The 12,527-nt window shown below is 38.5% G+C and overlaps 1 protein-coding gene across 1 annotated transcript; it reads left to right on the top strand.

The window, feature by feature from the left end:
- The first annotated feature begins 9,184 nt into the window (after positions 1-9,184).
- Positions 9,185-9,742, top strand: LOC108366208 (uncharacterized). The gene has a single exon (XM_017620536.1). It carries the CDS (start codon positions 9,185-9,187, stop codon positions 9,740-9,742), a length of 558 nt encoding a protein of 185 aa, XP_017476025.1.
- The last annotated feature ends 2,785 nt before the right edge of the window (positions 9,743-12,527 follow it).

The following is a 12,527-nucleotide window of genomic DNA, read 5'->3' as shown; positions in this document are numbered from 1 at the left end:
TTAGCACTTTCGAACATATGTTTTCGAAGAGCGTTCATGCTATAGCATTTAGCAAATGTACATTTACGCGAGTTCGAAATCGTATGCTTTTGACAAACAGCCGTGTTCCAGTCTCTTATTTAGATGCGTATATATTACGATCAATTCTCACGCAGAAGATAATGTGCAAAAACCCTACTGAAAAGGAAAAAATAAATTTTAAACCAAAAATTCAATACAAAAACTTGAATTGTTTTAACCATAACCGAACATTTGTTTGTGTATATATTCATTTGTCGGTGCTGTCAATTAAAATTTCCTCACTTAATTAGGAAACAAAACAAACAGAGTTGATCACAAATTGATCCAGATTTCTATCAGCATCACATCGATGTTGAATTTGCTTAACTTTTCTTTATCCAAATATGTAATGTAAAATAAAAGAAATCTCGATCGGCCATCACTGAAACGCAGCTAGCAACTGTATACTCGAAAAAGCAAGCACTTTTTCTCTTTAAACCATGTTCGAATCGTGGAAATTTTGGAAGATCACAGGGTTGCTTTTAGCATTTAGATTCTTAATGCAAAAATGGAGTTGCATTTAGTTGCATTTAGGTGACGAATTTTGTATGGATAAATGTACATTTAGAGTAGCATTTAGAGCCAAATGCGCTAAATGTGCTTTTACGCGTAAGCAAAAACAGCCCATTATCTTATTCTTATAGCATCCCTTTAGCTTGAAGATTTATTGGGTGGAGATAATCTTGCTAAGTCCTTAATGTCTCTCACTTCTTTTTCCTCAGCGCCTTCACTCGAATGGGACAGTCAAGTTTCCATGCGTTAATAATTATGCTATTATAATAGCAAAACTCAAAACATTAGTCCATAAAGGCCAATAGCACTTATTGCATCGATGCAATCCTTTTGCGGTAGATTGTCGTGAAGTTGCGCTTCACCCATCCCTATATTATAATTTTTTAAGAGCTTTTTATTTTTACCTTTCCTTTTATTAGCTCGGAATGTAACTATGTAATATTGATGCGCCTAAAAGATGCAGCGATTTCTATTCTCAAGTACGAATGGCAATTATAATAGGGAGTTTTTAGTTTTTTAAACTATAATTTTATTAGTGTAGTTGATGTATGTAGTATTCAGATACAAAAATGCCCACTCCATTGACGTTAATGGCGCAACGAAAAAAATTTGAAGAACTTTTTTCCATTCACTCCCTGGCAGCAACAATGATCCGGTTCGATGGTGAATCTGTCTTTGAAACTGTATGGCATAGTTGGTGGAAATTTAAAAATTGGTGAGTATCGTTGTTCTACAGAAATCCAATATACACAGACTTATTTCAGTCGAAATACCTTAAAGATTTTTTTCGAGTGGTGGCAACCCTATTCAATTTTTATACTCGAGCGCACTTGTGTACAAGGGTATATTAATTTTGTTCACATAACGGTTGTTTGTAACAGCCAAAACGAATCGAGATAGATATAGACAAATGTATACATAAATGCTCAGAATGAATAGAGAAGTCGATTAAGCCATGTCTGTCTGTCCGTCCGTCTGTCCGTCTGTCCGTCCGTCCGTGTACACGATAACTCGAGCAAAAATTGAGATATCTCAACGAAATTTGGTATGTAGGTTTCCCTTAATCCAAGGTAGGTTGGTATTGAAAATGGGCGAAATCGGACTGTAACCACGCCCACTTCCCATATAACGGTAATTTCCAGAAATACGAAAACTGCGATATTTTAGTAACTACTGAAGATAATTCACTCAAAATTGATATTTACAATAATTTTTAGACGAAAAATAAGAATATTATAAATTTTTGGAAAATGGGCGTAGCCACGCCCACTTATGGTTACATGTGTATACCTTGGTAACCGCTGCACCATTTCTTCCAAACTAGGCACAGTTGTTGGCCTTGATACCAACATACCAAATGGCCGAAAATTTTTAAAATCGCTCAATAACCACGCCTACTTCCCATATAACGGTAATTTTCAGAAATACGAAAACTGCGATATTTTAGTAACTACTGGAGATTATTCACTCAAAATTGATATTTATAATAAGTTTTAGACGAAAAATAAGAATATTATAAATTTTTGGAAAATGGGCGTAGCCACGCCCACTTATGGTTACATGTGTGTATCTTGGTAACCGCTGCACCAATTTCTTCTAAACTTGGCACAGTTGTTGGCCTTGGTACAGTATACTAAATGGCCGAAAATTTAATAAATCGGACAATAACCACACCCACACCCCATATAACGGTAATTTAGAGAAATACAAAATCTTCGATAAATCAGTAAATATTAAAAATTTATTCAAAATTGATGCTTGCAATAATTCTTTACCAAGAAATACGTTTATGGTAAAATTTTGGAAAATGGGCGTGGCACCGCCCACTTATGATCACATACATGTATATCGGTACGGTGACCTATTAACCAATGTAAAATAAAGGACATTTTTTTCAAAATTATCTGGGAATACGTACATACAACTTGTACGATAAAAGTACCTTACCCATATCATAATTTAAATCAAATATTTACCAGTTAATTAACCGATTCCGGAAAATGAAGCCAAATCCTTTTCAAGGACTTCGTCATCCTTTGCTGCCAAAATACATTTACCGAAGTCAGCACACAGAGGTTCAAAATTGGAATTTAATGTTCGTAATTCACCGCAGTCTTCATTTTTCAAACAATTTTTACTAAAACCAAAAAAAAAAAATAATTTTGTCAACCTTTTTATATAACATTTCAAACATTTGTCTTTGTTATGTAACATTTATTAACTAATGTATTCTCCATTTTCTTCAAAACTGCCACTTTTTCAGCATTTTGCACTAAAAATTTAATATAATCAAATAAAAATTCACAAATCAGGCTCAACTGGTGTCTTGCAAATATTATAAGCTTTAATAAAAAAAATTATCAAATTAAGTGAAAAAAATGAAGGCTCCAGTGAATTACGAACACTAACTGCCACTTTAGACCACTGTGCAGCAGGGGGTTTATTGTTCTCTTTCAATGGAACTGGAAACTCAGCGTGCGACACGATCCTGTGCACAACTTTCCCTGTGCTTTATATATTGTGCAAAGATTACCTATTAAATAAAAACCCTTAAGTGGGGTGCGAAACAAACTGGCGAAGATTTTCATTATATTTAATAAGGAACATTTTTATTTTTCATATTCTGAAAAATGTACCTCTGAAAAGTGCAGAGCTGATTTAAAGGACAGTTTAAGAAATAAAGGTCAAAACGCGTCCTTTATTTTGAAAAAAATTGTAAAGGACAGGGGGTTAAAATAAAGGACTGTCCTTTGAAATAAAGGACGGATGGTCACCGTATATATCGGTAACCGTTCTACCAATTTGAAGAAAACTCGGTATTTTTATTGTGCTTGCCACATGAAAGCAAAACGTTGAAAATTATTGAAATCGGACTAAAATTACGGCCGCTTTTCATATAACGCTAAATTTCAGAAATGCGTGAAACTGCAATATTTCGAAATTTAAGGACGCTAATTTACTCAAAATTGATACACCCCGGCTTACCATCTAGCGGTAGGTTTCGGAAAGGTGAAAAAACATTTATTTAATAGTTGCGCCGGGTATTTAATGTTCGGCTCCGCCCGATCTTAGACTTTCTTACTTGTTTTTATTAAATTTGTTATACATTCTCAGTAAAGTACATTATTGCGGCTTATGCAAATTATTAGTTTTTTTTGATATTTGAAATATATGGCAACGCCGGTTTTCGAATTTTTTCTTTACATTAATTCTACAGACAGAAAGACACAAAATTATGTAAATGCGAAGCAAATCCCTAGAGTCGTTCTTGAGTTATGCGATAACACACGAAAGCAATCCATTTTTATATATACATTTTTTTCGAATTGTGGCAACCCCACCGAATATTTTTTTCTGAATAAATTTGTTTAATACATTTTCAGCGAAATAGCGTTATTGTGGCTCATTTATAATTAATATTTTTTTTCTGATATTGCAGATATCTGGCAACACCGTTTTTCCAATTTTCTCCTTAGAGACAAAGACACGAAATGAAATAAACACGAAGCAAATCGGTTGAGCCATTCTTGAGTGATGCGATAACACATGAAAGCAATCCATTTTTATATATACACTTTTTTTTCGAATGGTAGCAACCCTCTCCAATTTTTTCCCGAATTAATTTTTTATATACGGTCCCTGTGAAATAGCATTATTGCGGCTTATTTATAGTTAATTTTCTTTCTGATACTGCAGATATCTGGCAACACCATTTTTCCAATTTTCTCTTTACAAACCTTCTACAGACAGAAATACACAAAATGAAATAAAAACGAAGCAAATCCGTTGAGCCATTCTTTAGCAATGCGATAACACATGAAAGCAATCCATTTTTATATATAAACTTTTTTCGAAAGGTGGCAACCCTATCCAAATTTTTTCCGAATAAATTTTTTTTTATACGTTCTCAATAAAATTGCATTATTGCGGGTTATTTATAATTAATTTTTTTTCCGATATTGCAGATATCTGGCAACACCATTTTTCCAATTTTCTCTTTACAAACCTTCTACTGACAGATAGACACAAAATAAAATAAAAACGAAGCAAATCCGTTGAGCCGTTCTTGAGTAATGCGTACGGTAACCATATTAACCAACGTAAATAAAGGACTTTTTTTCAAAATGATTTGGGAATACGTACATACAACTTGTATGATAAAAGTTTCTTACCCATATCGTAATTTAATTCAAATATTTACCAGTTAATTGACCGATTCCGAAAAATGAAGCCAAATCCTTTTCAAGGACTTCGCCATCCTTTGCTACCAAAATGCGTTTACCATAATTCATACTGCACGCCGAAGTCAGCCCACAGTGGTTCTACATTGGAATTTAATGTTCATAATTCACCGTAGTCTTAATTTTTCAACTAATTTTTACTAAAAACCAAAAAAAAAAACTATTTTGGTGAACATTTTTTTATAACATTTCAAAAATTTTGTTTTGTAATTTTTTCGTTTTGGACAACCATACAATTGTTTTCAACTAGTCTTTGTTATGTAACATTTATTAACTGGAACAGGAGAATAAATTTTCTTCAAAATTGCCACTTTTTCTGCATTTTGCATAAGAAAATTTAATATAATCAAATAAAAATTCACAAATCAGCCTCAACTGGTCTCTTGCAAATATTATAAGCTTTCATAAAAAAAAGATTAAATTAAGTGAAAAAATGAAGACTATAGTGAATTACGAACACTAAATGCCAGTTTTGAACCACTGTGCATTATTTATGGGATTTATTGTTCTCTTTCAGTGGAGCTGGAAACTCAGTTTGTGCTTTATAGATTGTGCAAAGATTACCTATTAAATAAAAACCCTTAAGTGGGGTGCGAAACGAACTGGCGAAGGTTTTCATTATATTTTATAAGGGACATTTTCATTTTTCATATTCTGTGTTTAAAAATTTACCTCAGAAAAATGCAGAGCTGATTTAAAGGACAGTTTAAGAAATAGAGTACAAAAAGCGTCCTTTATTTTGAAACCCCTGTGGGTTAAAATAAAATAATGTCCTTTAAAATAAAGGACGGATGGTCACCGTAGTANGGCCGAAAATTTAAAAAATCGGACAATAACCACGCCCACATCCCATATAACGGTAATTTTCGTAAATACGAAAACTGCGATATTTTAGTAACTACTGAAAATTATTCACTCAAAATTGATATTTACAAAAATTTTTAGGCGAAAAATAAGAATATTATACATTTTTGGAAAATGGGCGTAGCCACGCCCACTTATGGTTACATGTGTATATCTTGGTTACCGCTGCACCGATTTCATCCAAACTTGGCACAGTGTTTGGCCTTGGTACAGCATACCAAAAGGCCGAAAATTTTTAAAATCGGACAATAACCACGCCCACAGTCCACAGGGCAATTTAGAGAAATACGAAATCTTCGATAAATCAGTAAATATTAAAGCTAATTTATTTAAAATTGACGTTTGCAACAACTATTTACCAAGAAATACGTTTATGGTAATATTTTGGAAAATGGGCGTGGCACCGCCCACTTATGATCACATATATGTATTTCGGTAACCGTTCTACCAATTTGTACCAAACTCGGTATAGTTATTGTGCTTGCCACATAAAAGCAAAGCGTTGAAAATTATTGAAATTGGACTAAAATTACGTCCGCTTTTCATATAACGGTAAATTTCAGAAATGGTTGAAACTTCAATATTTCGAAATTTAAGGACGCTAATTTACTCAAAATTGATACACCCCGGCTTAACATGTAGCGGTAGCTTTCGGAAAGGTGAAAAATATATATGTATTTAATACTTGCGCCGGGTATTTAATGTTCGGCTCCGCCCGAACTTAGACTTTCTTACTTGTTATATATAAAGATTAGGGATAGTTGGGGCCGTCTGCTATATGTTCATCCCAAACTATTTCATCTAGGCGCCAACAGTTTTTTAATATTTTTTGATTTTATACGAAATTGGTCATTTCCAAAACTTCAGTTTTCTCATTTTTAAATAAAGTTATTCCGGCTTAAATTTTTGGAAATTTCGGACGCCATATGGGATTTTGCATTTTTAATTTTCAAAAACTGGTCTGAAATTTGTAATAAGCGAAGTTAAGAACCTCTAAGTACCAAATTTCATGAAAATTCAGTAATTTTTAAATTCTTGGACGCCATATTGGATTTGCTACTTTGGATTTTTGAAAGTTGATTTCAGGTTTGTTAAGATACATATTATAAATTATATGGTGCTAATTCTTATTAACATTATTTGAAGCAACTGCCAAAGTTGGTCTAGTGAATTAAAAATGGCCGCCACTCTTTAGAGTCCGACCGATTTCAATGTTTTTTCAGTACCGATACCGATGCCGGGAAAGAATCGGCCGATGCCGATTCCATAAAAATTTACAACTAAATGTATTAATTCATAAAATCAGTTAATTTAACTGGGTTAACAAAACAAAAGAAAACAAATAATTGAATTAATTGGCTTGTTATGCAACATTACATACACATGTATGTACATTAGGGTGGTCCAAAAATGTATGTGAAAAAGTAAAGTCGGAATTTTTATGCTCTCACTCCCTAAGATTGTTCTATGTCGAAGAAAAATATACCCCTATTTTTTTATTTTGAAGTAAAAAAATATTTAGAGGTCGCTCAAAGCGCTCGAAGTTTTCCATGTATTTTATATGGGGATAAAACAAATTTTCGTAGAAATAGTATGGAATTCTTGAAAATCAATATTTTTCGATCGAAACACTTTGTTTTTCTTCAGGAGATTCAAAATAATAATACCCAATTATTTATTTAACCTTTTTTTCGGTATAGAACAATTCTAGGGGGTGAAAGCATTAAAATTCCGACTTTACTTTTTCACATGAATTTTTGGACCACGCTAATGTACATACATATAGCGGTCCACAAAATAAAATAATTGCGATATTTGGACCGGTTTTGGCATTTGACATTTGTCTTTTGTTTATTTAATGTTTATTATGCTTTTTATAAAAGTCTAGCTGGTATACAACAAACACCATATAAATTCAGATTTCAAACTATGTACAGAAATTAGAAAAATTTCGCTTATTTTCACCAAAATTTCAAACTTTTTAATCAGAATTTTGGTATGCAGTTTTGTGGACCATTTAATTCTAGTATAATGAGCTGCAAGTTTCAAGTTGCTATAAAATCCGGTTAATTTTTGGCATTTTTTTTTGCTGGCAGTGTCCTCCATATAAAAGTAAATTGTCGAACATACTTTTGTATGGAAAAAACGTAAAACACCTTCAACAAAAAAAAATGCATTTTGTGAGCTGTCTGCAAATGTTTTTTGGTGTTGGCTGTTGTCTGTCGCTTCACCTGAATATATGAAAAGAAATTCAAAATAATCGGCGAAAAAGGCCGATGCCGATGCTCAATTTTGTACCGATACTAGCCAATGCCGATGCCGATGCCGATTAATCGGTCGCACTCAACTCTTTTTGGCGCCAGTATGCGCGGCTTTTCTTTTCGTAGATCCTTAAAAGGCCCTTTGCATTAGTTTTTGGTAAAGGAATGAAGATCCTGTTCCGCCCTACTAATTAGTTATACATGACTTCATAACATTCATTGAGAAGCGCGCAACCAATTTGCTGCAGGCGGCTTCTAATGTAACAACGACGTCAACCGGCAACACGGTCTGTCAAGGCACATGTAGCAGCCGTTAATTCAACTCAAGCTTCCCGTTCAAAGAAGGCGGCCAGTATTTCTTGCCCATTGTGCGCAAGTTCACAACGCCTTCACAAATGTGAGCGATTCCTCAACCTTTCGGTAACAGAGCGCTGGGACACCGTAAAGCAGCCCTCACTGTGCTTCAATTGCCTCAACGTCGACCATTGGGCGCGAGATTGCCCGTCGCGGGATTGTATACGCTACCATCACCGGCACCACACACTTTTCTGCAGAGAAGCAGTCAGTGCACCAGCAGCCGAGGCAACGAACACAACAGCAGTGCCGACTCATAACGCTAAGCCACGTATATCTGTGGAGCATACGCCGCAGGTATACTCACAACAGCAATGACAGTCAGAGACGGTTCGGTCGTTTCTAGTCCATGGTGACCGGACCGTTTTACTAGCCACAGAAAAGGTTCGTCTTGTGGATCATAATGGACAACAACACAGTTGTCGTGAGCTTAATCACTGATTCTTTAACAAAACGTATGGGTCTCCGTAGAAAACCAGATGAGGTCCGAATCGAAGGCATTGGTTCCAGCACCGCGGTCCACACCAGAGGCAATGTGACTGTTAAGATGCAAGCTACAATTGATAGCAACACTGAGGCGTATGTTGTGCCGACGATAACTTCAACTACACCAAGCGCAACGATCGATCCGGCAGCCTGGACTCATTTTCAGGATTTGCCGCTAGCGGACCCAATGTTTGGTAGCCCGGGTCGGGTGGATTTGCTTCTCGGTGCTGAGGTGTTTAAGGATCTCTTGCTGGAAGGCAAGAACAGCCTTGCGCCTTGAATACACGGCTTGGTTGGGTAGTGTTTGGGCCAGCTCATGGTAGTTCAACACCATCCGACTCGACAAACTACTTCGAAGCTTCTGGGAAGTCGAAGAGCCAGCCGTTGTATCAGAAACTCGAGAAGATGATTGTGAAAGCGTATTCACCAACACATTTACCCGCGCAACGGATCATATTTAAACCAGATGCACCCTCCATTGGCGATTCATACCAATCTGCAGTACGTCAGTTTCTACAACTGGAACGCGATCAATATACGGCTTTCATGAGGGAGTACATAGCTCTTGGCCATATGGAGGCTAGCGAGGAGTTAATTACGGACGCTCATCCTGGTTACTTTATTCCGCATCATGCTGTTACTGCCAAATTTCGGGTTGTGTTTAATGCCTCTGCAAAGACATCGAATGGCGTATCACTGATCGACGTGCAATTCTCGGGCCCACAACTATACCCAAACTTGGTCGACATTCTTCACCGTTTTCGCGAATTCAGCGTAGCCATCACTGCAGACGTGAAGAAGATGTTCCGTCAAGTCTTGGTCGCCCAACGTCATAGAAAATTGCAAAAATTTCTTTGGTGTGAGTCTTCACACGTTCCTCTACAAACATACGAATTGAAGAAGGTAACGTATGGAATGGCGTGTAGTAAACGCGTTACGGGCACTGCGTCAATGTGCGCATGACAATTGTAAGGCCATCAGTGAACCCAGCCGGGCTGCCGCAGCGCAACATAGCATCCTTTACAATTTTTACGTGGTTGACTATCTGGACAGTGTCGATACGTCCGAACTAGCAATCACGCGAGCGCAAGATGTGGAGACCATCTTGAAGCAAGGTCAATTTGTGTTGGGGAAAATGGAACTCCAACTGCTCACACACGCTTGCTACCATCACTGGTACGACAATGTCTGCATCCGAACTGGAGTTTAACGATTCAGCGACGAAGGTACTAGGTTTGCATTTGAATCCGTTGCATGACGAGCTCTTCTTCAAGGTTCCGGAGTTCGATGAGTCAGCGATGCCTACCAAACGGACCGTGCTTAGCGACGTAGCGAGATTGTAGGATCCGGCGGGCCTATTGGTACCAGTTGTCATTGTGGCAAAACTCTTTATTCAGGATCTGTGGAAAGCAGGATTGCAGTGGGATTCACCACTGCCACCGGACCTGCTCAATGATTGGTCAATATTCCGCAACGGGTTAGCTGACATTTCACGACTTCGTGTTCCACGTTGCCTAGGCATGCGTGCAGATTCGAAGGTGAGGCTCCATGGTTTCTGTGATGAAGGCATATGCAGCTGCGGTGTATGTCCAAACAGTGGACCACAATGGTAATTCAGGTGCATTTCTGCTTGCTGCAAAGACGAAGGTCGCTCTGGTCAAGGAAGTGACCATACCACGCCTTGAGCTATGTAGTGCCCACCTACTTACAATCACGATGAACCACGTCCAAGATGTCCCTTGCATATATTGGTGCGATTCAACTGTTGTATTATGCATTATCCGCAAGGCACCTTCAGCTTTCAAACAGTACGTTTCGAATCGAGTCGCTTTCATCCAGGTCAATGTCAATGTCATGTAAATTCCTGGAACCATATCCGATCGGCGCTTAATCCGGCGCTCAATCCGCCATCTGGTCTAGAAAGTCATCGGACCGACGGCCGGACCGAGATGCATCCACCAACACACTACCGTAGAATCGGAACCAGGCACGATGACGGAGGAATATCAGCACATTTTTAGATCCGAATCTCGCCCTTTGTATACGCTAGTATCTCGTGTTGACTGCCAGTGGCTCATGACATCAGTTGACGGTAATCGTGTACTTCTCATAGAGAGGTTTAGCACGTTGGAACGTCTTCTCAACACCAAGGCGCGCCTTAGACGCATACTACCGTTATTTCGTGGCAACAAAGGGATTGTGGCCTCCGCCGAAGAGCAAAACTGGGCGCTGGTCTTCCACATTCGTCAGGCACAAGGTAATATTTTCCAACAGGAAATTAAAGCACTTGTATCTAATTCCAAAATTGAGGGTCGCAGTCCAGTTCTGCCCCTAAACCTGTTTCTGGATGAAGATGGAGTATTGAGAGTAGGGGACCCGACTAACCAACGCGAACATGAGTAACGATCAACGACATCAAATCATAGTCCCACGCGGCACCCTAGCAAATTTAATGGTCGCAGATGCACATAAGCGTTGCCTTTATGGTGGCATACAGCAGATGCTCCAGTTTTTTCCACAACGCTTTTGGCTCATATGTGCGCAGGCCCAGGTAAAATCTTACATCTGGAGGTCCACCATATGTCGAAGACATCTGCAAATTACGCAGCGTCAACAGATGGCGTCGTTACCAAAGGAACGTGTCCTTGTTGTACCACCATTTTACCGCAGTGGCTTAGATTACTGTGGCCCCTTCCATGTTCGAGTTGGCAGCAAGCGCTAAGCAGTTACGACAAAAACTTATGCAGCCATTTTTGTGTGGCATCGCGTTTATTTCATATTGAGCTGGCAGAGGACTTGAGTACACAAGCATTTATAAACGTGTATGACCGCTTCGTGAGTCGACGAGGTATCTGCGCTACCTTATACAGCGATAATGGTACTCAGTTCATTGGTACGAATCGACAAATGCAGGAGGATTTACAGCAGACCTGGGCGGCGCCTGGCCGGAAGGCATATGCGCGTATATATACACGCTCTGCTTTAGAAGGCAGCGAAAGCTTCATTCAACCGCACGACTTGTTCGCACGCACACAGTGACATCAATTGCTTGCACACTACAAAAATTCTCTGTCGAAGCTGCCCACCTCTGATTTACAGTCATGGGTGAACGTGTATGCACAGCAACACCTGGTGGCTGTAGAAAGCCACTGGAAGTTTATTACACCACGTCACCTCCTCACGGTGGCCTTTGGGAAGCAGCGGTGCGTTCTACCAAAAAGCATCTATTGCGAGTCATGGGTCGTCAAACAATGTGCTTCCCCGAGCTTTGCACTCTTTCTCTTCAACTCTTCAACGAATGCTGGAGCACTTTTGGCGTCGTTGGCAAAGCGAATACATAAATACCCTTCAGTCTCGCAGTAAATGGACTATACCGGAGCCAAACATTCAGCGCAACGACGTCGTCCTCATCGGGAATGAGAATCTCCCCCAAACATTTTGGCGCATAGGAAGGGTCATTGACGTGCATCCAGAAATTATGACGATTAACAGGCCCATCTGAAGAACTACTAAACCGCACGGGTTCAGCCGGGCAGGATGTTCAAGAGTTACAGTAAGGGATTGGTCAAATGCAACGTTGGGCATCGTTAGTACAGGAACATACCTACATTCAGCTCTGCTCATCAACAACCGCTGAATGCACCAATACAAACAACATTAGTTCGTTTTTGCAATGTCATCGCTTAACATACATATTATGCGTATTATTATTGTTCTCGCTCTAGCGTTAGAAGTTTTTATAGCTGAT

This window comes from Rhagoletis zephyria, unplaced genomic scaffold, assembly GCF_001687245.7.
Source record: "Rhagoletis zephyria isolate East Lansing unplaced genomic scaffold, Rhagoletis_zephyria_1.1 Rzeph_scaffold_02189, whole genome shotgun sequence".
NCBI classification, from domain to species: domain Eukaryota; kingdom Metazoa; phylum Arthropoda; class Insecta; order Diptera; family Tephritidae; genus Rhagoletis; species Rhagoletis zephyria.
Note: the sequence above shows the minus strand (reverse complement) of the source record. Positions and strands in the feature narration are given on the sequence as shown.

Coding starts and splice junctions, on each gene's coding strand:
- LOC108366208 (XM_017620536.1), top strand. CDS start 9,185: ATGATTGTGAAAGCGTATTCACCAACACATTTACCCGCGCAACGGATC.